General features: G+C 39.2%; 2 protein-coding genes across 4 annotated transcripts; one reads left to right on the top strand and one right to left on the bottom strand.

The window, feature by feature from the left end:
• The first annotated feature begins 2,289 nt into the window (after positions 1-2,289).
• scyl3 (SCY1-like, kinase-like 3) lies at positions 2,290-12,515 on the top strand. The gene is made up of 14 exons (XM_026158781.2): positions 2,290-2,524; positions 2,652-2,895; positions 3,353-3,538; positions 3,704-3,817; positions 4,703-4,759; positions 4,840-4,942; positions 5,032-5,143; positions 5,231-5,308; positions 5,436-5,575; positions 5,717-5,907; positions 6,416-6,587; positions 8,132-8,281; positions 8,374-9,176; positions 11,933-12,515. Exons 2-14 carry the CDS (start codon positions 2,731-2,733, stop codon positions 11,990-11,992), a joined length of 2,331 nt encoding a protein of 776 aa, XP_026014566.2. The 5' UTR covers positions 2,290-2,524; positions 2,652-2,730; the 3' UTR covers positions 11,993-12,515.
• Positions 12,311-26,964, bottom strand: firrm (fignl1 interacting regulator of recombination and mitosis). 3 transcript variants are annotated; one of them, XM_026158779.2, is made up of 25 exons: positions 26,774-26,964; positions 26,298-26,408; positions 26,058-26,097; positions 25,889-25,977; positions 25,597-25,701; positions 25,315-25,455; positions 23,505-23,667; positions 23,301-23,385; positions 23,046-23,184; positions 21,287-21,376; positions 21,115-21,179; positions 20,863-21,011; positions 20,306-20,435; positions 19,650-19,836; positions 16,612-16,694; positions 16,411-16,462; positions 15,847-15,936; positions 15,175-15,360; positions 14,585-14,704; positions 14,409-14,504; positions 14,208-14,321; positions 13,846-13,950; positions 13,667-13,747; positions 13,441-13,587; positions 12,311-12,950 (listed from the first exon to the last, which is right to left on the bottom strand). In XM_026158779.2, the coding sequence occupies exons 2-25, from the start codon at positions 26,391-26,393 to the stop codon at positions 12,735-12,737; spliced, it is 2,769 nt and encodes a 922-aa protein (XP_026014564.2). In that variant the 5' UTR covers positions 26,394-26,408; positions 26,774-26,964; the 3' UTR covers positions 12,311-12,734. The 3 variants fall into 3 exon arrangements, with proteins under 3 accessions (XP_026014564.2, XP_080153916.1, XP_026014565.2); XM_080297790.1 differs by having other exon boundaries at positions 25,889-25,926; XM_026158780.2 differs by lacking the exon at positions 26,774-26,964 and adding an exon at positions 26,489-26,755.

Below are 26,964 nucleotides of genomic sequence, written 5' to 3'. Positions count from 1 at the left end.
AGATGCTGAAGTACAGCAACTGCAACTTACGGACATGTGCACCCATTCCTGTGTTGTGCCGAAAAGTGGTTATCTGCCAAAAATTGATTTCCAATGTTTCGATGTGGTATTTTTTTATGTGTCATGTCTTTATAAGTAAATATTGGTCAATAGACTTTAGTGAACAGGATTTACAAAGGATCTACAAAGGGGTTATTTATAGAATTAAAAAAATACATGTTTTTCAAGTATCTTTATGACTCTGGGTTACTGTATCTACATTGTAACCAATCCAGTCCATTTTGGAAGTATCTTTATAGAATTATTGTTATATTTGTTGCAATTCCTGCTGTCTTCTTGGCCAGATTACTCCTAAAAAGGCATTTGTTAATGTGAATTAGACTTTTTAACTGGATAAATAAAGGATATATAAAAGTCACTTTGCCAAAAATTGATTGCGGCTTCTACGTTGAGATAGGAATGTTGTTTGTGGCTCAAGATGACTTGATATCGTTCATGAGGGATACATTTGACATATGTTTTAGATATTATAAGCCAACAAGTTATTTATGGCAATTTAAATACAGGCAATCACTTTTTTAGCAAATACCGGAAATCAGTTTTTGGCAGGCAATCACCTTTTGGCATTTTAACCCCTGATTATGGTCTCTTTCGTCTCTTTTTATGTGACATATCGTTGTGAATAATACACGAGTAAGATTGCCTTTCATGTGTTGCTGTTGAGGCTCAAATTTTGAAAGTTTGATGTTTGAAGATGCGCACTGACATGAAGAAAAAAAAGAACTCCCCTCAAATGTCTTAAACCAAAAGTACCAAGTCTGTTTTGAAAGTGTAAGGAGTAGAAAGTACAGACATTTGGTTAAAAATATAGGTAATAAAAGTAAGAAGTTGTTAGAAAAAAAATAATACTTATGTAAAGTACATATATCTGCAAAGGCTACATACTTACAGTAACAAAATATTTGTACTTTGTTACTTCACACCTCCACTTTGACCTGTGCAATTTGCTGTCATGGTGAGGCTAGATCATATGCCAGCTGACATAGGATGAGAGACAGGATACAGCCTGGACAGGTCACCAGTCTGTCAGAGGGACAGACAACAGTTCACTCTCTCATATGCATACATGTTTTCGGATTGCTTAGGGGAGCCAGAGGACCCAGGGAGAACATTTGAAACCAACACTTTCTTGCTGTAAGGTGACATTGGTAACCACAACACAACCCTGCAGCCTTTAGTATTAATTCCAAAAATCCAGTAGTGGTGGTGGTGGTAAAGATGGAAGCAGTTTTAATTAACAAGCAATGTAAAGCATATCAGAAATATATATATTTTTAAGAACCCCACTAACATAGAAATAAAGTTTGGGATGCAAATTTTTATATTTACCATCCCATGATGGCTTTACGTGAACTGGTAGTGTTTATATGGTTTATTTTATTTAACCTTGCTGTGTTTGGGAGTCTTGTATATTATGCATATAATGATAATAATAATAATAATAATAATAATAATAATAATAATAATAATAATAATAATAATAATAATAATAATAATAATGGATTGCATTTATATAGCGCTTTTCGAAACCCTCAAAGCGCTTTTACAATTCCACTATTCATTCACTCTTACATTCACACACTGGTGGAGGCAGCTACAGTTGTAGCCACAGCTGCCGGAATGAACTATGAAACTATGCTTTGACAGCTTTTTAGTCAAAGTAAACTTTATTGTCATCTCCGCTATGTCCAGTGACGAAGCTCCGGTTACATCAGTGCAAAAAACCTAACAAATATATATATAACTAAAGAATAAGAAAATAAATATACACTTAAGACTTAAGGTGATTTTAACTTTTATACCTATGTGTTACCCTAACATTATGGACAGCACACCCGCTTTTGCTGAGAATGAAACAGTGTGCTTTTCAGAGTTTGTATAACAGGTAAAGGAAAGAAAGACACACATGGACTGCTCTCTCTAAAAAGGACATAAAGTATGATTTAAGTAACTCAAATGAATAGTGACAGTTTCTATTTTCACTTCACTCACCATATGGCGCTCAACTCTCCGCTGATTACTTGCGTTATCTCGCACCACTTTAGTCGCAACCATTAGCTTACGGGGAGGGGTGTTCGTTCTTTTGTATCAATGTATCAACAACAAATAAACCTATTAACGAATTATTTTATGATGAAGGGATTTGAAACCTGTATCTTTTGAAAATAAAGTTGAAAAACATTAAGTTATTCAACCAAGTGAGTAATTACAAGTAAGTACCAACCCCTCCTCTGTGGTTTCGTCTTTTACCGGAAAGGTCCTTGTTTACAGCGCAGCTCTTGCTCCACGTTAGCATCGGTGATTTGACAAGAAGGAAACGGGATTTATTTATTTTTTTACTTTTAAAGCAGTTCGCAAAACTCGTTGAATTAATCTGTGGTACACTTCGACTGGCATGGTTGTTTGGAGGCGGAAAAGCTACCGACAAGGGCAGCAATGACAAGCTTGCTAACGTAGTGCTAAGGTTAGCCTGCTAGGCAACTGACGCTAGCTAACTTGTCACTAAGTGGTGCATCCAGTTTACTGAAACAGGTACCGGTATGTCAACTTAACTCTATAACAAGTACTCGTGTCTGTTTCTTTACTGACAGGCACTCGCACTGCCACGTATCACGCCTGGCTTGCTTAGTTTATGACCTGAGTGGCTGCTCATAAAGAACGACCGCGGTCATGGGTGCGGAGAGCAGCGCGGTGCGGAGCTGCACCCTGGAGGAGCCGCTCCTGACTCTGCCCACCGGACCCACCATGTACTCGGCGGTGCTCCAGGATGGAAAGCCCGCTTCTGTGTTTGTTCACAAACGTGGCAATGAAGACAAAGTCAACAAAGCTGCCAAGGTGTGTAATTTCCAGATGTCGCTGCTCGCCTTTGCCGTCGCTCATGTGCATTATGCGTGGAAGTGTGCAGCCAGCACGCTGCCATGATCATGTTGGACACAAAGTACCGCTGCAGCGTTGAGACATTTTTACCAAACTTCTCCAGTCGGTTTTCTGTCTTTTCTAAAACTCTGTAGAAAAAAAGTTCTTTAAAAAAGCGAATTATTGCATCACGTGTGATTGTGTGTGAAGTTGAGCTGTACACACAAGTGTGTAATGTGGATGTAACATTTTAATTAAGAAAAAAATTAACATGGTTTTGCGTAGTGGAAGAGCCCCCTCCAACTTCAGTATTCTCTGTTGTGACTAGAATTAAATAAGTGAAAGTATGAGTTTTGTGTCTTAACTGACGGGTAATTTAAAATACTAATTATTTGCAATTCTTACACCTGCTTAATCATCCACACATTTCACCCAGCACCTGAAGACACTGCGACACCCACGTCTACTGCGCTTCCTGTCCTGCTCAGTGCAGAATGGTGGCATCCACCTGGTGACAGAGCCTGTGCAGCCCCTGCAGCTACTGTTAGACAGTCTCTCCCCAGAGGAAATTTGTGCAGGCATCTATGACCTCCTGCAGGCACTTGTTTTTCTGCATGAGAGGGTGAGTGTTTCTACAGTCTCTGCATGATTATATCAAAGCATGTGGGAAAAACAAGGTAGATGAAGATGGAGATGGTGATTGACCCTTGGATGTTGTTCTGTTTGCATTAAACATGCATGCATGCATATTCATGCAAGTTCCAAACATGTCTTGCTCTTCCACCAGGGTAAGTCGAGCCACAACAACGTCTGTATTTCATCTGTATTTGTCAGTGATGATGGTCATTGGAAACTGGGAGGGATGGAGACTGTCTGCAAGTTCTCTGAAGCAACTCCTGAGGTAAGAAGTGCATTAAAGCCATGTGGGCAGTCATGTGAAAAAGAAAGTTTGAGAAGAATTCTTTACTGTCCTGTGGAAAAACTAAGTAAATATCATGATTCAGTAGCTTGTAGCTTTCTCAGTCTTTTACATCTTAGTGAAAGAATATATACCTGATTAAAAGCCGCATGCTCTAATTTTAGAAAGAACATAAATTTTGTACTTCTACAGGCCGCACTGGATTTTAAGCCGTATGCGTTTCACTTCTAATATGAGATATTTACACAGAAATATTACACGTGAGGATTAATCCGTAAGGTAACATAAACATGGTAACATACAAAAATACATACTGCAAATGCTTTCTTTCCTTGAACAGCACCTGTAACGTGGCTACCTTTAAGTATTAAGTACGTTGCTCATGGTTTTTTTACGGAACAGTGCACAAACAACATTACGTCTCTTAACAACCGGTAAAAATATATACAGTATATATATTACTTATCAATTTTATTGGTCTACTGTTACCAGGCAAAATGTTTTTGGCTGAATGAAAAACAATATGCATTAGCCGCACGTCAGTATAAGCCACAGTGTTCACAGTGTGGGGGAAAAAGTAGCGACTTATGACCCGAAAACTACGGTAATACTGGTTAAGCTGTTTTCTAATCGTACTGTCATAACATGCTAACTGATATTTGAGAAAACATTTTGTATGACTGTAATACCACAATTCAGTCCGTGTGTGTTCACTCAACTCAAAGATTTATCCAAACATTGAGCTATTTTTCTTGCAATGTATATACAGTTCAGCAGTTTTAATGCACTTTTTTTTAGACTGTTTGAAGACTCACTCTGTAAAATATCAGGTTTATGTTAAATGTTGGCTATTCCTAAACTCCTTAGTTCCTCACAAGCATCCAGAATGCAAGAGAGGCCAGCTATCTTCCTCCAGAAGAGCAGGTAAGCAGGTTAAAGTTAATGATTGACAAGAAGCACTTCCCACTGTGTTGACAGGTTTTCAAGAAACGTTTTCTTGACAGGTGGAGGGTTTTAAAATCCTTCCTGATAAACATGCTCACTCTCGGGACTGTTACTCTTTTGGGATGATGGTGGAGTCTCTTATTCCCCTCCTTAATGGCTATGGTAAGGAGAGGTGACCTTGAATATCACATTTCATTTTTTCAGGTTTAACCTGCATGTACATTATCATATGCTTGCACTGTTGTTTTCAGTGTCACAGGAGCTTGCTGCCAGCCTGACAAAAACACTGCAGGCAGGCCTGCTGAACTCTGACCCCATGTCGCGGCCGCCACTCAGTTCCTTGCTCACCAATGACTTTTTCAGGTTTGTGTGGTCAGGTTTGATTTGTAGTTATCATTAAATACTCAGAATTTTTTTTTTTTTAAGCAAACATTCTTTTTCTGTGAACAGGAATGACTTTCTGGAAGTGATGAATTTTCTGAACAGTCTCACCCTAAAGACAGAAGAAGAGAAGAATGAATTCTTTAAGTAAGAAATAATGTAGTGATCTTGTTACATGTTATATGTGGACTTTTTTCACAGATAGAATTTTCTTTAACTTGTATTATGGTGTATATATTCTCCTTACGTAGTGTTTTGGTTTTATGTTTTTTAGGTTTCTTCTAGACCGAGTCCAGAACCTCCCTGAAGAGTTGATAGCTACACGCCTTGCTCCCAAACTCCTTAACTCTCTCGTTTTTGCAGAACCCATGGCTGTAAAAAGCTTCCTGCCTCATCTTTTAAGGCCAAAGAAAGGTGAGATTGCATTTGAACAAAAATTGGCTTCTGATAACCAGATCTTCTAATCCCATTTTCTGAGAGAAAGCCAGAACTTAGTATTTGCCTGACAGGCACAAATGTTTTATGAAACTTTCTTTATTTCACCTTTGTGGACAGATAACAGTGGTGGTGGTAGCAGTGAAGATTGCCTGCTGTCTATGTCCCTTTACCGTAAGCATGTGATTCCTCAGCTTCTTGAACTCTACAAGGTCAATGAGGAACATGTCCGAATTGTGCTGCTGACCCACATCCACCTTTACGCTGAGTTTTTCTCCCACGATGAACTCAAAAACCAGATCCTACCTCAGGTGGGGTGTTACTTTAGAAGCAAACTTTTTTGTTGTTGTTCTTGTTGTCAAAAAAACGAAGACAGTTGAAGCTGAAATGTTCAGTATTTTGGAAAATGTTTAAACCAATAAACAAATTTTTTTTTCTTTAGTCTTACCAGACGGGGAGATTAGGTAATAGCTTAAACAGGGTGAAACAGGCAACCCCAGAAATTGTAACCAATTTAATAATGATAATAATAATAATAATGTATACTTTAATGATCCCCGTGGGGAAATTCCTCTCTGCATTTAACCCATTCACTCAGTGCAGTGGACAGCCATTGGGCGCCCGGGGAGCAGTGTGTAGGGATAGTACCTTGCTCAGGGGTACCTCAGGGTAGCTGTTCAGGGGAATCGAACCCCCGACCTTCCAATCACAGAGCCACCACTTTTATCACACCAATTTTATCTAATGTCTAAAGCTTGAGAACAAAATTCAAATGAAACTATCTCTTAAGTATATTATCTTGTCTATTACTCTCTTTAGGTTTTGTTAGGAATGAGAGACACCAATGATTCTCTGGTTGCCATGACGCTGCAGAGTCTTGCGGTGTTGGTGCCCTTGCTCGGGGCTCAGGTGGTTGTTGGTGGAGAGAGAACCAAGGTCTTTAAATGCACTACACCTAACTTTACCAAGTCTACAGAAGTGACCCCTGAAAGTAAGCAACACTGTCTATAAATGTCAATGAAAGCACCTCTATCTAAATAATAACTAAACAGTGCAAGACAGCACAAGTCTTGTATTGCGATAACTAATTTATTAAAATTTTATGTCTAATTTTTTTGGATAAAGACACTTTTTGTAGTTATGCCTCTGCAAACCACTGCAGTGGATTTTAAATCAAACAGTCGGCTGCAGATTTTCAGCTTTTCCAAAAGTATTGCATAAACTGTTTAGTAATTACTGGAATATTAAATGTCGACAATTTTCAGAGGCTCAAAAGTAACTGGACAAACTAAAACTGCAGTAATTTTAAATATAAGAGTTTGTTTTTGTAACTGGACAAAAATCCTTTTGCAGTCAATTACTGCATGAAGTCTAGAATCCACGAACATCATCAGATGCTGTGTTTCCTCCCGTGAGATGCTCTGCTAGGTTTTATTGGAGCTGCCTGCGGTGCCTGGTTGTTTGTGGGTCTCCCTGCAATCAGTTTTGTTTTCAGTCTTCATGCTGTGTTCCGTTGGGATTAGACTGACTTGGCCACTTAATGTTATCTTTGCCTTGAGATAATCTTGCGTTGTTTCAGCATCATGCTTTGAGCCATTATCCATTTGCACTGTGAGGTATCTCTATTTTCAGATGTGTGAGTGATGACGTAGCCACTTAACACGTTTTTGCTATTTCACAGATAGGTTTGTTTTGGTTTTCAGCCTAATGATGGCTTCCTTTACTTTTATCAGTATTTATTTGGATCTCATATTGAGAATTTCAAAGGGAAAAACTACAAAATGCAACACTTGAGATTATCTCCTATCTCTTATCTGCTTAATTTGTCACAAAATAATGAGAAAACAGGCCTCACTTGGCCATGAAATTGGTTGTTAGTCAATTGTCCTGTTACTTTTGAACCTCTGAAAGTGGGGGATCGTTTAAAAACAGATGCAATTTGTAAACAGCTAATTTAATACTTTAGTTAAACCCCTTGAATTAAAGGTGAAAACCTTCAGCACTTCAGTTGCATGAAAAAAGACTGCAGTGGTGTATAGAAGCAAAATTATTTAAAATGTGACTGTCCAAAACCTTCTGGACCTAACTGTATATAGAGTACATTTACATTATTGATACCGTATATCAAATAAACTGAGGCTTTTGTTGTTGTTGTTTTTTGAGAATTTAGCTATACCATATAAAAGGGGTGCACAGAACCTGATTGTGCATTAAAGGTCTGGCATCATACAGAGCTTACTAAATAAAAACCTTAAATAAAATGCTTTATTTTACAAGTAATCTTTAAAAATCAACCAGGAACCATTACAAGAACATTTTATATGCTGGAAGCATTCCTGCAGCAGTGTGTAGTAGTAAATGGGTCCTAGCGTGCCGTGAGCATTATTGTCTCGTCCAAAGAAGATTACTAGTTTAGTCAGACTACCAGTTCAAACTAGAAAATCTGGATTTGGAAATTGAAATGTCACTCTAGTAATCCTTTAAGAACTACAGTCAAGTGAGCTACTCTCATCTTACTTTACTTTTATTCTTTAGCCTCACCTGTCCATATAGTTGGAAGTTTCCACCCTCAGATGGCCCAACCCTCCAAAGTGCTGAATTTATTCCCTAGACCATCAGGGACTGAAGGCTTAGTCCTCGGTCACACGGGTAGCAAGACACCAAGGGTTATCAAGCCAGTATCGGGTAAGAAACTCCCTTCATAATATTAATTCAAATGAATTTGTTCATTTATTTAAGGTCCATTGCATATTATTTTTATTTTTTGTATATTCCAGATGTTAGTAGAAAGATGTCTCTGCCTTTGAATGGCTTTCATCAGGACAGTGAGATGGACCAACTTTCTTCTAGCCCAGAGCAGACTGACAGACTAGAAGGCACTGTGGAAGACTGGCCTGACTGGAGTGACCCTGATAGTGAGAATAGAGATGGGCATTCGGTCCAGATCCACATACAGGCCTCAAAGGGCGTAGATCCAGTTAGCAGCCTGGCAATCACACATCAGAACACAGATGAGGAGCCGTGGGATGACTTTGAGGACACTGAACCTACCTCGGATCTCTCCCCCACAGCTCCTTTATCAGACTCAGTCATCCCTGCACCACCCAAAGGGGGCGCTGCTTCCCCATCTTCGAAACATGGTCCTGAACCACTGAGACTGGGTTCCTCTAAACCCCTTAAGTTGAGCTCAACACTGCGGCAGTCAACAAAGACAGAGGCCACTTCCTTATGGGACAATAGCTGGGCTCAAGAGAAAAGGAACTCTCAGAAATCACATAACCGCTTAAACCCCCAGTCCAAACCTACAGTGCCACAAAAAAGTAGTTCAGTAGGTCTGGGGGAGGAGTTTACTATAAGGGTGAAGACAAAGGTACAGCAAGACCCAGAGCTGGATTTGTTTGCAGACATGGTGCCGGACATCAAGTTGTCATCTCCAGCAGTGCTGTCACTACAAGAGACTGGCAAGCGTGAAGCAGAACTGTCCACAGCATCTTCTGATAACACTAAGCCTCTGCAGGTCGATTCATCCATCGATACTTTAACATTCACTGCCAAGTTTGCAGCAGTTGACCTGACTGAGGTGAGTGTCTGGTGAAAGGATGTTTTATATACTTTAATATATTGGTTCTCAATCACAGCTGCCTAGCTGCCTGGGATTACCCTGATTTCTGAAATCTTGATTATGTTATACTTAATGCTGGGATAATAAGTATTGAACATGTCACCAGTTTCCTAAGTAAATATATTTCTAAAGGTGCTGTTAAGATGAAATTCTCACCAGATGTCAATGACAACCCGTCCAGTCCACACACGCAAAGAAATCAAACCATAGATCTCCGTAAAATAATGAGACAGGGAAAAAGTATTGCTGATATGAAGAAAAGAAGGCACACAACAGGGTGCTCCCCACACGATTTCAGACAGCGGACTGAAAATAGTTATCAGTAGAGTTTTCCAAGAGCCAAGGACCGCTTGTGTAGAGCTACAGAAAAACATGGAATTAGCAGATACCACTCAGTATCACCCCAAAACGTGTTATAGGCGCGCCGGTCCATCATGTTCATTTCTCACTTTGCCTCTCCAAACAATGAGAGGCTGGTAATGCAGAAGTTGCATTACCAGCAGGGGGATATAATATATTTAAAGTTACAAAGTTGGTAATGAGCAAAAAAATGTAGTAGTACATTCAAGGTCCTTAATTGTCAGAATCAATTAAGCTAGGCGCCTAATGTGTGTATGTGTAAGTATATGCAAATGTGTTAATGTCTGTTTAAACACTTTCCCGTGGTTATTTCCATGCTGGCTTGAAATAAAATATCTCCCTCTGCTTTTACTGCAGAAGCTTCAATTTGTACATGCGTGTACATTTCACGTTTTGGAGAGCAAAGCGTGAAATGGCCAGTGTGTCTATTACATGCTTTGCCCTGATATCGGATTGCGGGAACAATTGTTTATAAGAAAACAAGTATTGTACTCGACCACCGTGGACTGTATGCACACTCACCACGCCATAATCTCATTTCTGAAGAAAAAGCATGTTGAAGCAAATTTAAAGTTTGCTGAACAATATTTAGACAAGCCTGGGAAATAATAGGAGAATATATTCTGGCCATGTTTGGAAGACAAAAGGTGTTGCATATCATGTCAAAAGTGAAGTTTGGAGATGGGAGCGTCATGGTGTGGGGCTGTTTTTTAGCATACAGCATGGGCAGGTTTGTGTAACTGAAGGAAGTATGAATGGGAAAATGCACTGAGATAAAAACCTGCTGCCATCTGCCAGGATGATGAAGATGAAATGAATGTGTCCAGCAAGACTATGATCCCAAAGACAGTCAAGGAAACTCAACTGGTTTCAGAGAAAGAAAATAAAGCTGCTAGAATGTCCCAGCCAGTCACCTGATGTGAATCCCCTTGAAAATCTATGGAAATGATGCTGTTTTTGTGCTTTCTATTCCCTTGCCATCTGTTATGTCATATGTAGCACCAGGGTCTCGGAGGAATGTTGCCTCGTTTCACTCTGTACTGTACGACTGTCCATGGTTAAAATGACAATAAAAGCGACTAAGAACTAAAGCTCAGAGTTCATAGAAGGGGCCTAAAGAACCTGGAAGAATGTTTGTGTGGAAGAATGGACCAAAATCACGTGCGAAGTATTCAATACATTTAAGCAAGCCTGTTCAATACTTCAATACTTCCCTGTCATTTCTCAGTATGGATTGGATGAGTTGTTATCGATAACTGGTGAGAATTTCATGTCAGTAGCACCTTCAGAAATATATTTAGTTAGAAAATTGGCGACGTATTCAACACTTATTTTACCCGCTGTATGTGAAGCACCATCTGTGTACAATCAGTTATAAGGTATGACTCTGTTTCTTCATTTTACTGTTTTTGGAGGCCTTGTTGGTTTGTAGAACTTTTAGATATGCAGACTGTAACAAGCCTGAAAACACAGGCTCGTTAGGCTTGGGGTGGCTGTGGCTCAGGTGGTAGAGCAGATCAGCTACTGCCTGGAAGGGTTGGTGGTTCAATCCTTCCCCAGTCTGCATGCCAAGTATCCTTGGGCAAGATAATAACCCCGAGTTGCTCTCCGATGCATCCATCGGAGTGTGAATGTGTGCGAATGCTTAGATTGCACTTAAAGAAGGAAGTGCTTGTCTGAGTGGGGGTGAATGAGGCATGTTGTATGAGTACTCTGGGAGAGTAGAAAAGCGCTGTATAAGAATCCATCCATTTACAACTAGATGTTTTGTTTTTTACACTAACAAATTTTACTTTGAATTATCTAGTGACGGTAGGTTCCAACATGACTTGAAATTCTTTTGACAGTTACACTTCTGTGTATAACTTTGGAAATTACTGCAACCTGTAACCATTTAACACAGCTGCCATGATTTTGAAGAACCTACGAGCCAGAAGACACAGAAGAGATACAAATGCATGTCTAACTTTAAAAATACTGACGGCCACAAGCGTTACCTCTCAGCTTGCCAGTTGATGCACATACAGTATAAAATTCAAAATCCAAAATGATTTTCAGAAAAACTGACCTCTGACCTTGGATTTAAGGTCACTGAGATTACCTTTTTTCAAGATTTTTAGTAGATGCACCTACTGTATGAATTTGAAAATCCTGTCACCTCATTGTCACATTCACAAACATGGGTGCCCATGCCACCTGCCCACTGTGGGGACAGTAGCCCATTAGCCTTTAACAGCTGAGGGGTAAAAAGTGACCGTCAATGACAATCAATGAGAATTAAGAATTTCCCACTATTGTAAATATTTTTCCCAGTGGATGATTGCACCTTTTCCTTTACTTCTTTTCTCTCAAAGACTGAACCAGATGGCTGGGGAGATGAAGATGACCTGAACTGGGAGGATAACACCTGGTGATTACGTTTGATCCATTACTTCCATCTGCAGTAAAAGACTTGACCACTGGAAAACTGAAACCCATGCACCACATCTGGAGTGCCAACAGACCAGTAAACTGGAAGTAGTTTCTCATTTAACATGATGCAGTAGGGATGGTAATGCCAGGGATGGGCTAAGGCTTTTTATGTTATGTTGATTTTGTCATTTTTAATTATGAGAACTTGCTTTTAAACTGGAACGATCAGCTCTTCATCAGATGGTGCTAGACTTGGACAAAATAAGCCATTTATAATTTGCCAATCAGAGGTGAATGTAATCCTGTTTCATCTGCTCTGCTTTTTTTTTTTTTTTTTTTTTTTTTTTAATGGGTTATTTTCACTAGTGGCATAAAGAAACGTTTCGGAGATACTGGGTCTTCCCAAAAAGAGTCAGTTTGATTAACTGAAGGCTTGCACTTTGAATGAATGTGAAATCAGAATTGCATAATTTATTAGTAGCTTTTGGGTTGATGGTGAAATAAAGTAAAACTTACTGTATCAAATGTGTTTACTGTTTTGTTTTACAGTACAGCGACCCACCCAGGAAAGACGATCGACGCTATATCTAAAAGAAATGAAATGCTTCAAGTTTCAGAAACGGGTTTAATAAAAAAAAAAGAACAAAGATTAACATTTTTTTTAAAAAGAGAGAGAAACCATTTTCAATAGCAGCAAAAGTTGTGGGTTTTCCATACAGAAAGAAAACACCCTGAGATGAAAAACTATCTCGAGCTGCTGGGTCTGACTGTAGTGATGTGGGTTAGGAGAGTCTGGAGCTCCTGTAGTCTGGAGTCCAGCCACTGTGGAGGTGGTGCACTACTGTTAGTTTTACCATCAGTGAGAGCCTGAAGGGCTTTTAAAGCACTCTCAGCTGTCTGGATATAGCGGCTGTATTCCTGCTCTGCGCTGTTCTCCTGTCGAGCTCTCTTAGGGCATGGCTGAGAGGGATGAATAGTTAAAGAAAAAGATAAAGGTCTTGTTAATTAAACTGTTATTTATATAACATGATTCATGGTCTATAGTACTTCATAGGACACAGTTTGAACCTGGAGAGCAAAATCTTGTGATAAAAATATCAAAAACACAAATCTTACCCACTACCATATTTATGAATATCTGACAAAGCTGACTTCCAATCAAACAGTCACATTGAAGTTGGATGCGTTCACTCAAATCTTTTACTGCTAAACAAAGTATTTGGTTTTTTATGCTTAGCAAAATAAAAGTGATTCTGATCATCTCTGACATCTAATAAAATATGAGAATCCAGGCTGCTTTTGTGCAATGTGCACTGTCTCCTTATGCTCTGGTAGCTTTAAATTAATATAAGCCGGCTACTACTAATATGAAACGTGTATGTGAGACAAGACTGTGCATGAACATGCATATTCAGAAACACTGAATACATTTCAAGTTGATTAAACTAACCTCTGAGTCTGGAACAACTTCAGAAGGTGGTTTGCTGAAAGGCTTTTCTTTGCTACACTCCAGCTTCTCATTGTGTTGCTTAATGTGTTGTGTCTCATGTTTGAGCCTCTCCAGCCGTAACTCATTGCCTTCCTGCGCATTCACCGTCTGCAGCAAAAGAAATGACGACTTCACCATGCTTCGTTTTTATATACATGTTCATGAACAAATAATAGATTTCCCTTACCTTGCTAAGATAATTAACCACTTTGGTTTTGGTTTCTTCGACACTCAAACTCTGAGAGATTACTTCTTCGTGGTTTGTATTCTTTGACGTCAGAAGGATATATCAAGGTTACGTTTAAGCTTCAACAGTGTATGAATTTAATGTAATATGAAAATTATGTTAGACTTATAAATTAATACCTCTGCAAATTGAGAAAAGGCCTCCAGGGTGTGCTGGTGCAACAGCCAAGACTCGTCAGCCAAAAGGACTCCAAACAGGCCACTCAGCCTCGGAAGAATTTGACTCTGGAACCAAAACGGGTCATAACTGAGAAAATGCTTAATTTGTTTCTATTATTTTTATTTTAAGAAAATAAAAATGGTTATTATCATTTGCTTCTTATCACGAACTTTCCTTTATACAACAAAATGTGTGTATCTATCTATCTTGCAGGCTCACAGCTTTAGGAGCAACTATAAGCAACAACAGTAGGCTAAAGAAGACAATAGAAAGACAAGTAAACCAAAATTAAAATCATCATTTGTAAAAAGTCTTTTATCACCTGGCTGTCAGGAGGGACAAAAATCTTCCCCAGAGAGCAGAGAAACTCCAAAGCAGCCAGCAGTAACCAATCTGCACACTTCTGAGAAACCACAGCATCCAGACACACCAGAGCCTGGGATAACACACACACACAGAGACGCACACATCAATAAATTTATTCTGCCCTCTTTAAATGTTAACGTGATGGCCAACAACACACCTGACAAATCACGTGAGGTTCAATGTGCTTCACTAAAATGGCCGACAGTGACAAGAGAAGCTGCAGCGTCCACTGGAGCACAGGGTGGGTCTGCAACTACAGCATGGCAGGTTACAGTTTACTGGTCTTGCATCTTCTCATTTACTCCACCTGTTTGTGCGTGTACTGTTTGCTACCTGGTCTGGACTCATTCGTAACCAGAGCTGTGTGACCATCCTCACAGAAGACAACACACACGGCTCTTCGGGAGAGGACTGGCCTCGAACCACCGATAGGAGAGACATCAGCACTGCATTCTGGTAACAGGAGGAACTTTGTAAATTCACACAAGATTATGTTTTCATGGACTGATCAGTAATAAAAACAACCATTAACCATTCTGTGTTAATCTCAGCTGCGTAACTATTACTCACTGGAAGCTCTGAGTTCATAGGCCAACAATGGAAAGGTCACTAACAGTCTATTGCAGGAAAAAGGTTATCACAGTCCAAACATCATTTATTGCTGATATTTATAGTCAAGCTGCCATCGTCACGGCACAAGTACAAACGAGGCTGCAGCCTTAATGTTTGTACATCAAATAACTCTGTCTTTGTTGCATGCAAGGCTATAATAATAAGGATGAATGAGTGCAAGTTTATTTTTGACTTTTGTTTTGTCCTTTGCACAAACAATAAAAGGCCTTCACTTGATAAAACCATGCTAAAAAGATTCAGCGATGGGGTGCAAGACTCCCATTACATCCCACTGCTAAGGTTGTCCTTACCACTTTGTCGACTTGTCCCAGTTTGTATCCTCCATTCTGCCAGTCAGCCAGCACTTTTTGAGTTAAACCAGTGATTTCTGTCACTACTTGCCAGCAGATGTCCTGAGAAAGAGCTCTGAGGAGAACATGGTGCCAAACTCGAAGGTTTTCCATCTCAGAGGGTGGAAAATGTGACACCAGTTCCATCTGTGAAAATAAATACATAAGATTATGGGAGAAGACATTATTTATTAAGATTATTTTTTTATTCATTGAAGTTGTTTCTATTGATTTCTTAAGCATCATCTAAACCCAGAAAATGGCACTCTACTCCAAATTATATGGATGGTACAAGGATTCACTTGTACACAGGGACTACATCTTAATTCGACTGAATGTGGGACTTCAATTACAAACTCATATGTGAGAATGTTGCTCATCACTCCGGTAACGCATCAGTGCTGCTCTGCTGTCCAGCATTTTACATGTTTGTCTTTGCCTCTAATTGGCCCCAATAAGAAAAAACACCAGCTTTTCAACCATTTTAATGTTTAAATATGAATCCATGTATTTCATTATTTGTAAATTAAGCAAAAGCCTTTGTGTGATTTACTTTAATACAGTGTGGGCTGTCTCTCTAGCATAATTCATATTTCCCTGAAATCTTTCCCCACTGCTCCTGGGGATTCTAACCTGATGGTTCGGCGTCATTAGAAAAACCATGCGTTTTAGCAGCGTGCCCAGATGTGATGACTGGTAACAATCGGTGGCACATGCTTTCACCTGAAAGAGAAGAAGGGGAGCAGCAGGGAGGGGTGATGAACAGCTGAGTGAAAGCACCAAAACAAACAGGTAAGAGAAAGGTTAGCCTGTGACGTCCAGCTTAATCTGACAATCTGCTTGTTTAAACTGAGACATTATTTTTTGAGGAGTGATGCATGAGACAAAGACTGAGAGGGGCTGTCGGGCCATAGTTAAAGTATTTGAGACTCTCCAAACTAATGAAGGCAAGATTCAGATGTAGGATTACACTCCTAATCTTGTGTGTTCTTTTCCTTTACCGCAACTGCATTTAGATCTGTGCACTACTGAAAGTGACACATGAATTATTATAATTGAATTAATTAATAATTGTTATTATTATCAGCTCCAATCTATTTCATTAGTTTCAAAATGTTGTGAAGTACTGTCTGCTGTGACGTCTCACTTTCAAATCAATATGTTTGTGCGTTGTGCATTTTGCCGGTCTCTACATACCAGTTGAGCAATAAGGAGGACATGATGTAGGCAAAGCTCTGCTGTCCCATACCTGTCAGCACAGATTTAAAAGACCAAAAAAAAAAAGCATTTGATTCAATTAATAAACAAAATCTTCACAAGCAATATCTGAAATTAGTCTAAAGGTCCCTCATAGCAAAACAAAAAAACCCAAAAAGTAACATTACTCTTCATTCTCACCGTGCTGTAAAGCACCAAACATCTGTTGCCAACACAGCTGTTTGAGTATCAGCCTGAAGTACAGCGTCAACCAAGCAACATTCCTGAGAAGAGGAAATAAAGAAGAGGGGAAGTCAGATAAACCGGAGAAGGGTGGGAAAATTGAAAAAAAAAACAAAAACAAAAAACACGCATAATACTGAGCTATCACAGAAACACGAAAGAATAACAAGCTTTTAATCAAGGGAAATCCTGCAGTGACTAACTGCTAATGGTCACCACGAGATTACACACAACCTAATAATGTATTTTCAGTCTTTAACAGTGATTACCGTATTTCCCGGACTACAAAGCGCACCCGAATATTAGCCGCACAAGCTAAAATCAGGGGAAAATCCTGCTTTGTACATACATTAGCCACACCTGACTAAAGGCCGCAGGTGTTTCAATGTTGACTTATCATATGTAAGAGAATATGCACAAAGGGAATTGTCAGGAAAGAGATGGCTGTTTGGAGACACACACCCCTTTTATTAATATTTTGAAAAACAAGTTACGGGTACATATTTGCATAACTTTTTAGGTATATGTACAAGTAGCGGTAATTACAAGTAGGAAACATGTACTGTGCTTCATAAATGAGTAACAAATGTAGTACATAACAATAACCTACAGCACACCAGAACAATAGATCCGGACTACCTTTTAGGCTCAGGTGCAGCGACACGGCTTTAACAAGAAGAAAAGTCAGTCATTCACCACCATCTTCCTGCGCACTAAAACCACCAAAGTCCTCTTCTCCAGTGTTGGATACGAACAGGCTCAGGGTGGCTTCGTCATCCACTCTCAGCTCCTTTCCTTCGTTGTCACTTTCAAAACCAAAGAAATCCTCGTTGTCAGTGTCAGAGTCGAACACCCTCAGAAGGGCCGTGGCGGTGTCCTCCTCTCCATCATGCAGCAGTCCAGCCCTTCGAAATCCGTTGGTGATCATTGATGTTTTCACACTTTTCCACGCTGTCAGATTCCACCGGTGGAGTTGAGCATAACTTGCTTTTCGCATTGTTTTTCGCGCTACTTGTACGGCACTATGTTGTCTGGCGGATGGACACGTGACCAACACACCACTCTTGAACCCCTGTGTGTCTGATCACATGCCCTTCCGCCAGGCAACGTAGTACCGTACAACAGCGGAACAAACAAAACAAATCGTCTTACGATATGACAAAAATCATGGATAATCCATAGAAAAGCCGCACCTGACTAAAAGCCGCAGGGTTCAAAGCTTGTGGAAAAAGTAGCGGCTTATAGCACGACAATTACGGTAATATAAAGAGCTTATGATCACATATGTTTTAGAATAAAAATTAGTTTAAATACGAATCCTTTTATTTGGCAATTTATTCTATTTTACTTTATTTTTTATGTATACTGTAAAAGTAGATCTATTGCTGTATATTATTGTTAGTATGTTTAAATATAAATACTTGGCACAATCACCCATTTAGAAATTGTTGTGTATGGTCTGGGGTCAGGTTAGGTTCAAGTGAGGCTTTGTCCTGATTGGATACTTTCTGAAATCTTTCTTCTTGACCAAGCTAATAACGTCCTTGTTGTTTGCGAGTACTGCACCCACAGTTCAAGTAAGTTCTGTTTGTATTAAACATGTTGATATTTTGACAGAAGCAGCTTGTATAAACCGTGGTGCAGGAGGTTGGGAAGCGCATCTGTAACCGGAAGGTCGCCGGTTCGATCCCCGGGCTCTCTGTCCTGGTCGTTGTGTCCTTGGGCAAGACACTTTACCCTACTGGTGTTGGCCAGAGGGGCCGATGGCATGATATGGCAGCCCCAGGGCAGCTGTGGCTACAACTGTAGCTTGCCTCCACCAGTGTGTGAATGTGAGAGTGAATGAATAATGGAATTGTAAAGCGCTTTGGGTACCTTGAAAAGCGCTATATAAATCCAATCCATTATTATTATTATAAATAACATATTTCACTCCTTGGCAGAGGCTGGGTTTGATTTATTCCCAGGACTACCGGAAGGAGATTAAAATGATACAATCATGGTATCATCTGTCAATTCTAAGGTTCTATATATCAGTGCATAGCAAACATAATTTTGGTCCTTAGAATGTCTTATTACCTGTGGTTTGTTTTGTTCTCACACACACACACACACACACACACACACACACACACACACACACACACACACACACACACACACACACACACACACACACACACACACACACACACACCAAAATGCATCACTACAAACCACATGAGAATGTTCCCACCGCTCATTGGCCAGATGTATCTGGGGCGGGAGCAACAAAAGTAAATACAGGAAGACGGTGCTGTGCTGTGGACTACTGGAGAACACAGAATTTACATTCAATTAACTCTTCAAACCTCAGTTGGCACGTTACATTTTAAAGTTCACAGAAATACAGTTACAAAAGAGCTGAACAAGTATGTACTAAGCAAGTTTGTTTAATATTGAGAAAGTGTCTCTCTTAAAAGAACATTGCAGTATGGCTTCGGTTTGGAAAACGGCACCTGAACAAATCATAAGACTTCTGAAAAACTGTGCATTGGACAGACAAGCCAAACCAAATGGAGATGTTTGATCATAATGGAAAGCACCACATTTTGTAAAAACCAAACACAGCATCACAGCACTCTCACTTCACACCAGCTGTCAGGCACAAGTGAAGGAGTGATGAGTTGGGTTTGCTTTGCCAGACTGCACGGCTGTGGTGTAATGTCACGTGCTGTTCATCTCAGGTATTTCATTTTTAAACCTGTTAAGTACTAGCTTTTAATTATTATTATTATTATTACTTCCTGATATGTCACACCATATTAACAAATAATGTAATTTATTTTCCCATGACTGTATGCTACCTTGTGGTCTTCACATTTACAGTCTACAACAAATGAAACATTACATCAGATTAACAGTTTTAAAGTGTCCCTTATGCATTAAGTGGAACAGTATAAGAGCCATTCTGCTAGTATTGCTTAAAACAGTGTGTGTTGTTGTGTTGACCTCACCAGTACACGGAAGTATTCAGGTGGAAGCCAAGCCACACTGGCACAGAGGTGCACACAGATGTGTTGATGCAGAGTGACTTGGACTTGTGCCTGACCCTTCAACATCACCCCAGGCAACAGCACTGGGACCTTACGCTCAGTATAGCAACGCCGGAAACTAGTAAAGATGGCCTGGAAGAGAGGAAGCCTAGGGACAAAGATGACACACTGAAGGACATAAAAACACTACACAACAAAAGAAGCTATTTTCTACTTTAAATTCAGCACACATAAATGTGACCTTTTCCAAGGCTGCTAACTAATCCTGTTTGTTCCTAACAGCTTAAAAGAGATTGCTCCATGTGGGATGTAATTATTATAACATTACTGCATATTAAAAATAAATTGATAGTAAAACCGTAAAGGCTAAATTGATATTCATAATTATTCAGCTACACTGGAGTTGCATTTAATTGCACTGTGAAAACATGAAAAGTACAATTAACTTTGTGAACCAAACAAGTCAATAATAGATCAATATTAATAACTCATAAAACCAGTAAATTTTACTAATAAGTCCTTCAATAAAACAAGTGTTTTAAAGTTTTTACTGTTCATTAAATCATCTAAAACCATTGTTACCATTAAAACCATTATTACCATATTAAAACCATTACCTGATATTTTCTTCTGAAAACTGATTCCCTGCATACCAAAGCTGCAGCACCTCCTCAGGTTGGCCGGCCAGCTGTCCCATGACGCTCACCAGCAACAGACAGTGCGGAAGCTCATGTTCAGGACTTAAACCTGCAGACAGTATTTTGTACAATCTCTAACAGTCAGCATCTACAAACATTATAGCGACATCACAACAAAATACAAATGTAACAAAGGTCAGCTTTCAGTTAAAGTTTTGAAAGCAACCGTGGTGACATTGGGCCCTCACGCCACCCTCATGAAGTCTGTTTCTGCGCACCTCTGTTAATTTCATTAACATCAAATCAGCTGAAACTGATTCAACAATTCACTTCTTAACTGACCATATCAATATCACAGAAATGTAAGTGACCTGATGGTATAACGTGATTAAAAAGTGTTCCTACGACCTTTTTTGAGCAGCATACTATGTGTCATATGCCAGTGGAATGTCATTAGTGCACAAACTGTAATTGTTGAGTTTAAAAAGTCACTACTGTATCATGAAAATGTCCAAGAAGATAAACCTTTCACTTACGCAGGTCTTGCTGGAGGACAGCTTCAGCAAAAGGTCTTAAAGGCAACAGCTGAAGCAGGAAGGCATCCATGGGAACAAGAGCTGCTGCATTTAGCTCCTGAGACAAAGCTATGGGCAGTTCTGGAGTGCACAAGCTGGGAGGGAATTTACTGAAAGACACCAGCCACATTGTTATAATCAGTATTAAACATAAACTAAAAACTGTGACTTGTATCCATTTATTTTTTTAAATGACATGTAAACAACCGATACCTCGTGATCTGGAGGTAGAGCTGGTGGAAGCAGCTACAAGATTTTGTTAGAAAAAATTTGAACTCCTGTTAAAAGGATAAAAAGAAGAAATGTGTTTTAGAGATAAGATACAAGACAGCCCAACGTTTTTATGCTGTAAAAAACACCTGAAATAAATCATAATTTTAACTACCTTTATGTAATGAATCAAAGTGTTAGCAAAAAATCTGCACATCTTTGCACTTTTTTGGAACAGCTTGTATTCTGGACTTTGCGTGGCCTCCTATAAAAAGAGAACAGCATCAATACAAAAGGTCCCCGGGGTGACCCTACACTTTTATAAAGAAGCCGAAGTCCTTCTTTAAGTACAAAGGGTTACAGCACAGGAAACACTCAGCATTTGCTCTGTCATTGCTGTGACCCCAGTTGGCATCAAGTCACTAAAGACACAAATATGCTGAGCTGCAATCTTTGCATATAATACAAACTGACATTATTTTAGAGGTAAACAGAGAAAGAGAAAGAGAGAGAGAATTGCAATTAGAGCTGGGCGATATGAGATTTTTTCATATCACGATATGTTTTTTTCATTTCAGGTGATAACGATATCTATCACGATATAAGCCAAATAACTATATTTGTAATATTTAAATGTGCCGTTGCTCACAAGTAAAATGTGAAATAATCAGCAGCTTGTTTTTAAATATTTATTTCCCATAATAAGTTCAACAGGGTAGATGTACTTAAGGAACATGAGACTTTTTCAGATAAATAAAGGCAAATATTGCAAACTACACAAAAGGCAGCCGCTAAAGCGTTTAAGTTTCAAAATAGAACAAACAAAACAGACTAAATTGTCAATTCCACTTAGAAACAAAATATTAATTCTAAAAATAAATCTTAGTTTGTTTTACAGAAGAACAGACAAAACTGACTAACTTTTGTCAATATCAAATAAACTGAGAACTAAAAGGAAATTCTCAATCTCTCCTTGTTGTATAGCTGAGCTTTTCAAACAGTTTTAACAGTTACTTTAGTCTGACAAAAGCCGAATGATGAATTAGCGCTTCCAGTCAGAGACTGAGGCTACGTCCACACGTACACGGGTATTTTTGAAAACGGAGATTTTCCGTTTTCGTTTTAAAAAAGAATCCCGTCCACACATAAAGGTAGAAATGAAGGAAAACGCTGCTATGAACATGCCAAAGCAGCAGGTGGCGCTAGATTCCTAACCGTGCAGAAATGTTGGCCAATCAGAAGTCTAGAAGCCTCGGTGGGAAAAAGTAAACAAAGCTGGGGCATAGAAGCAGAACCGAGTCGTATGTGTGGACGGACAGTAACTGTGTGTATATGTAAGCATTTAAACACTGCAGAGAGTACAATTAACAGTATTGTAGAAATTCATTTCACCGAAACAATAACGTGGCGCACAGTGTGACGCATGCACCAGTTCATTGTATTTCCAGACTTGCTTTCGGCACAATTTACAGTGCACGCTACTCTGTTTTTTGTCAGACTTGAAATAGCCGAAATACCTTCAAACTACGGAACTTCTATGGCTCTTCCGTTTGACAATCTCTCCGGCGTTGGAACCATCATCTGTTTTCTCTTCGGTCACACTCGGTTGATTTTTCTAGTCGGCACACTCATTTCCTCCATTACCCGCTGGCTGCTTCCCAAACAAACACACGTGCGGCTTGGCACTTGTGCTGTACGTAACAAGTCACGCGACGTGACGCTGTGGCTGTGATTGGTTCGGCTCTGCGCTACTTAATTTGGATTGGCTGACCTTTTTTTTTTTTTTTTTTTTTTTGAGGACAAGAGCGGCGAGGTCTATCGCGATAGCTTAATTTCTCTATCGAGTAAAAGTTATATCGCGATACATATCGTTATCGTTCTATCGCCCAGCTCTAATTGCAATATACATATGTTTATAATTAGAGGTTTTCTACCTGTAGGCCAGCATGTTTAATCTGTTCAGCCAGCTCCACACAGTTGTGGAAGGATGTCAGCAGGTTGTCAACAAGGCTGTTGCTGATTTCACTGTGATGTAGATGCTCCTCAACCAATGACTGGTACTTCAGACTTGTTCTGAACAAAATAACAGCCCGTTCAAATAGTTATAACAACCAATAAACTCGCCCAACTCTTAAAACTAAAAATTCATTGAGTTAACTGTAAAGTTTAATGACACTGATTGCACTAACTTGATGAGGAACTTCCACGTGTTTGCATGCAATGCTACATCCAGGTTGGAGATAACAGAGCAGATATCCAGCAGACTATGAATCACTGACGAAGATGAAAAATATGTCAAATGAACTGAAGATTGCATTAAGATTCAAGAGCACAGAAAGTGAGAAAATATGAAACACATAGTGATGTTTACCTGCACAGACAACTGAACACACCTGTAACAATATCGGAGACGTCCTCATCTGAGGCGCTGTTGTCAAGGCAGATCTTATCCAGCAGCTCTAAAAGACCCTTTTGAAGTGAATAAGCCTCCTTGAATAATCCCTGGAGCAAGTCAGCCACAAGGGACAGACGGCCACAGTAGACCACCTCACTGTCCTGTGGACAACAGACAGAATATGCTTGATCAATTCTGTTTTCTTCAGATAAAGCTCTTTAGGGGTATAAATCAATTTAAAATTAACTGTAACTCCTTTTGTGTTCTTTTGCATTGCTAAGTAGGGCTGGGTATCGTCACTGATTTCCAAAATCGATTCAATTCCGATTCACAAGGTCCCGAATCGATTCGATCGACGATTCGATTCAAATTGGGGAAATTTTGCCTCAGTCAGAAATATTATAATTCTGATCACTTATCAGTACACATCGATATTTTTATATCTATAAAAAGGAAGCTGACACTTGTGAGACTTTATCAAAGGTGTGAGCATCACAGCAGATTCCTTAGTGTCAAAGTAACTGAGGATAAAACACAGAAAAACATGAAGGCTGTTTTCCTGGTCTGGGTTTTTATAGCAGATGACCTTAAAAATATTGTGCAGTCAAAAATGAAGTGAAGCAGAGCAAAGTTACAGAGGCTTGATTAGAGACACAGCTAAGCATTTTGCAATTTTGCATAATTTTAAAAAGTTTACATTTGTTCAGTATTGAACAGCAGAAATGAGGCTTTCTTGTCGGAAGTAAGTAAAAAAAAAACAACAACAAAAAACAGCGGCAGACACCATAGACTGGTGGGTAATAAGTAAGCGAATAATGTGAAAAACAGAGATTTTTAGATGGGAAACTGTTCCTGAGAGAGCGAAAGAGACAGAGCTCTACATGAAGTGTGATTTTATCGTGGTGGAAGCAAAGCAGCAAAAGTAAGAGGAAATTTGTGACGATGTTTATGTGAAGCGTAGTTTGGATCGTCTTTGGCTGCTGGTTCAGTCAATATTGTTTGAAGAGAGATAAAAACCTGCAGCTTCAGAATCAAGCGCAAAAAAGACGTAAACACAAAGAGCCCACCGACGCTTCAAAATCAGTGAGCTGTCGGCTTTCAGCCCCGACGGCGTGTCCGTGTAAGTGCCGTCGGGTGAGAAAAGCGACATCTCACAAATTCGGATGCGTTGGGTCCGCGTTTTGTGTTTACGTCTTTGTGCAGAATCCGTGTACCTGCTCTCATTTACTGTTTAAGCTGTTTGGTGGTTGTAGAAATTTTGTGAGGTTTAACCTGAGATTCTGGCGTTTCGGGCAAAATAAATTTATATTTAAAAATCAATTCAGGATTTTAATGAATCGATATCACGTTATCCAAGCCAGAATCAATTTTAATAGATAAATCGATCATCAAAACCCACCCCTATTGCTAAGTGGTTATATTTCTTGCTGCAGTATGATGGGATGCTTTTCAAATCTGTTTTCAGTCAATTTCTTGCACTGATGACACATTTGGTGTAAACAAGATGAGGAAAAACTTAAGAATGTTCTTTAGAATTATTTTCAACCACTTAAATTTGACAGCTTTTGTGTTTGAAACAAATATTAAAAATCCTAATTGCACTTCTCAGATTAGCGTCAGCATTTAGCTGTGTATAACTGTAATATAAACATTTCTGTAATTAACCACTTAGTACATTCTCAGCAGCCACTAAAACATAGTCAGCTTGGTTATTAATATTAATGTTATAAAACTAAAACACATGCAGTGACTTCACAGAACACCTGATTTATAAAGATAACAGCTACCAGCAAACTAAATATTCTGACCTTGCAGTGCTGAAATGTTTCTTTCAGAATTTTTAGGATACAAGCTGGTAGCGAGCGGATAGAATCCAGGTCAGGGGCTTCCTCCAATGAGCCAACATGACGCACACAAGTGGATAGCGCATCAATTATCTGCATCATTGCCTGAAAAAGAGAACAGACTCTTGTCACAATATAATCCAGGGTTTAATTTGGAAGAAAATTTAGAGCAATGCACATTATATGGCATGTAAAAAGTTGTATGGGTTCCACTGTACCATTTTCAAATGCAGTGTGTTGCAATACCTGCAGTATATTCCTCAGTAAGGCACAAAGTTCAGTGTTTTGACTTGAAAGTCCACCGACTTGGTCCATGATTTCTTTCATCATGCTGTCAAACATCGTCACAGCCTGAAAACATTTGAGATTTATTTTTTTTCAAAAAGATTAAAAAAATAAATTTTTAAGGAAAAAATATGGAAATAAAGCAGTTATTCAAAAGAAAATAGTTACTTGTATCAACAATCTGATAATAAAAGAGCACTTTTTTAACAAATGCCATAGATGGTATTCACATATTATGCAATTATCAGGATACCTTTGGTAAGATCTTGGAGAAGCATTCATCCTCCAAGTCTGGCAAACCAATATGAGGGAGGAACATGTCTGTAATTATCTTCAATATACCTGTAATGGTGTCATATTATACTTAAACAGCAAGTCATACCAAAGTTTGTAATTATTAAGTGTGTAATTAGGAAACTCACGTATGTGATCATCCCAGCTGTCAGACTGACAATGCAAAGAGTGAACACAGTTAAGGGGAAAAAATGCATTACAGGGTGATTTCCAATATAATGCCGACCTACCTATTTTATCATTTCAGCTACAGGATTAATGTTATTTTTGGTTATTTTTCCAGTGTTGTAATGGAGACAGGTGACACTATGAACCATAAGCTTACAACGTTGAAACTTGGATGAAACAACAAACATTAGAGAGGATATAGTGAGCTTTGGCAGGACAGACTTGAGTTCCTGGCGACAGGTTTCCTGACTCCACTGCACCACCTCGTCCAAGAGAGAAGTGTTGGTCTGGGACATGATGAAAGACGTGCACTGCGGTCCAGGGAACAGATTTTTTTACATCCAAGTTATCACTGACTCAGTCACTGAAAATGACTCCCAAGCCCTCTTACCAATTAGCTATTCAAGGAAATTCCTTTTATATCCATTCTGATCAGTTACAAATAGACAACTTTCCCTACTTCAGTTACTCTGCTTTGCCTAATTGTATTATAAATATCTTAAATGTCATGCAGACAGGCTTGCCTGCAAAGACAACGTTACCAGTACTTTTGTACAACAAGCTAGCGTTATAAATTCACTGAGTGCAAAGCGTCAGCTAGCTTGTCTGTTTACTGACATGTTTTGCTAACGGAAACAGGTAATGTTTTCGATGGTTAATACGTATGGCATCCTACCGCAGATACAAGTCCAGCTTCTCTTTAAGAGGTTAAAAATTCACACCAGCGTTCCTAGAAGTCTTGAATTGTTGTCATTTTACGTTTTTAACGACTGAAACGACCAAGCGGATCGGTAACTCAATCTGCGTGACACTAAAGATAGCGCGCGCCGTAGTTTGAGTCGGACGTGACGTTACGACCCACGTGAC

This window comes from Astatotilapia calliptera, chromosome 23 (genome assembly GCF_964374335.1).
Source record: "Astatotilapia calliptera chromosome 23, fAstCal68.1, whole genome shotgun sequence".
NCBI classification, from domain to species: domain Eukaryota; kingdom Metazoa; phylum Chordata; class Actinopteri; order Cichliformes; family Cichlidae; genus Astatotilapia; species Astatotilapia calliptera.
The sequence above is the reverse complement of the archived record's forward strand: the minus strand, read 5'-3'. Positions and strand labels throughout refer to the sequence as shown.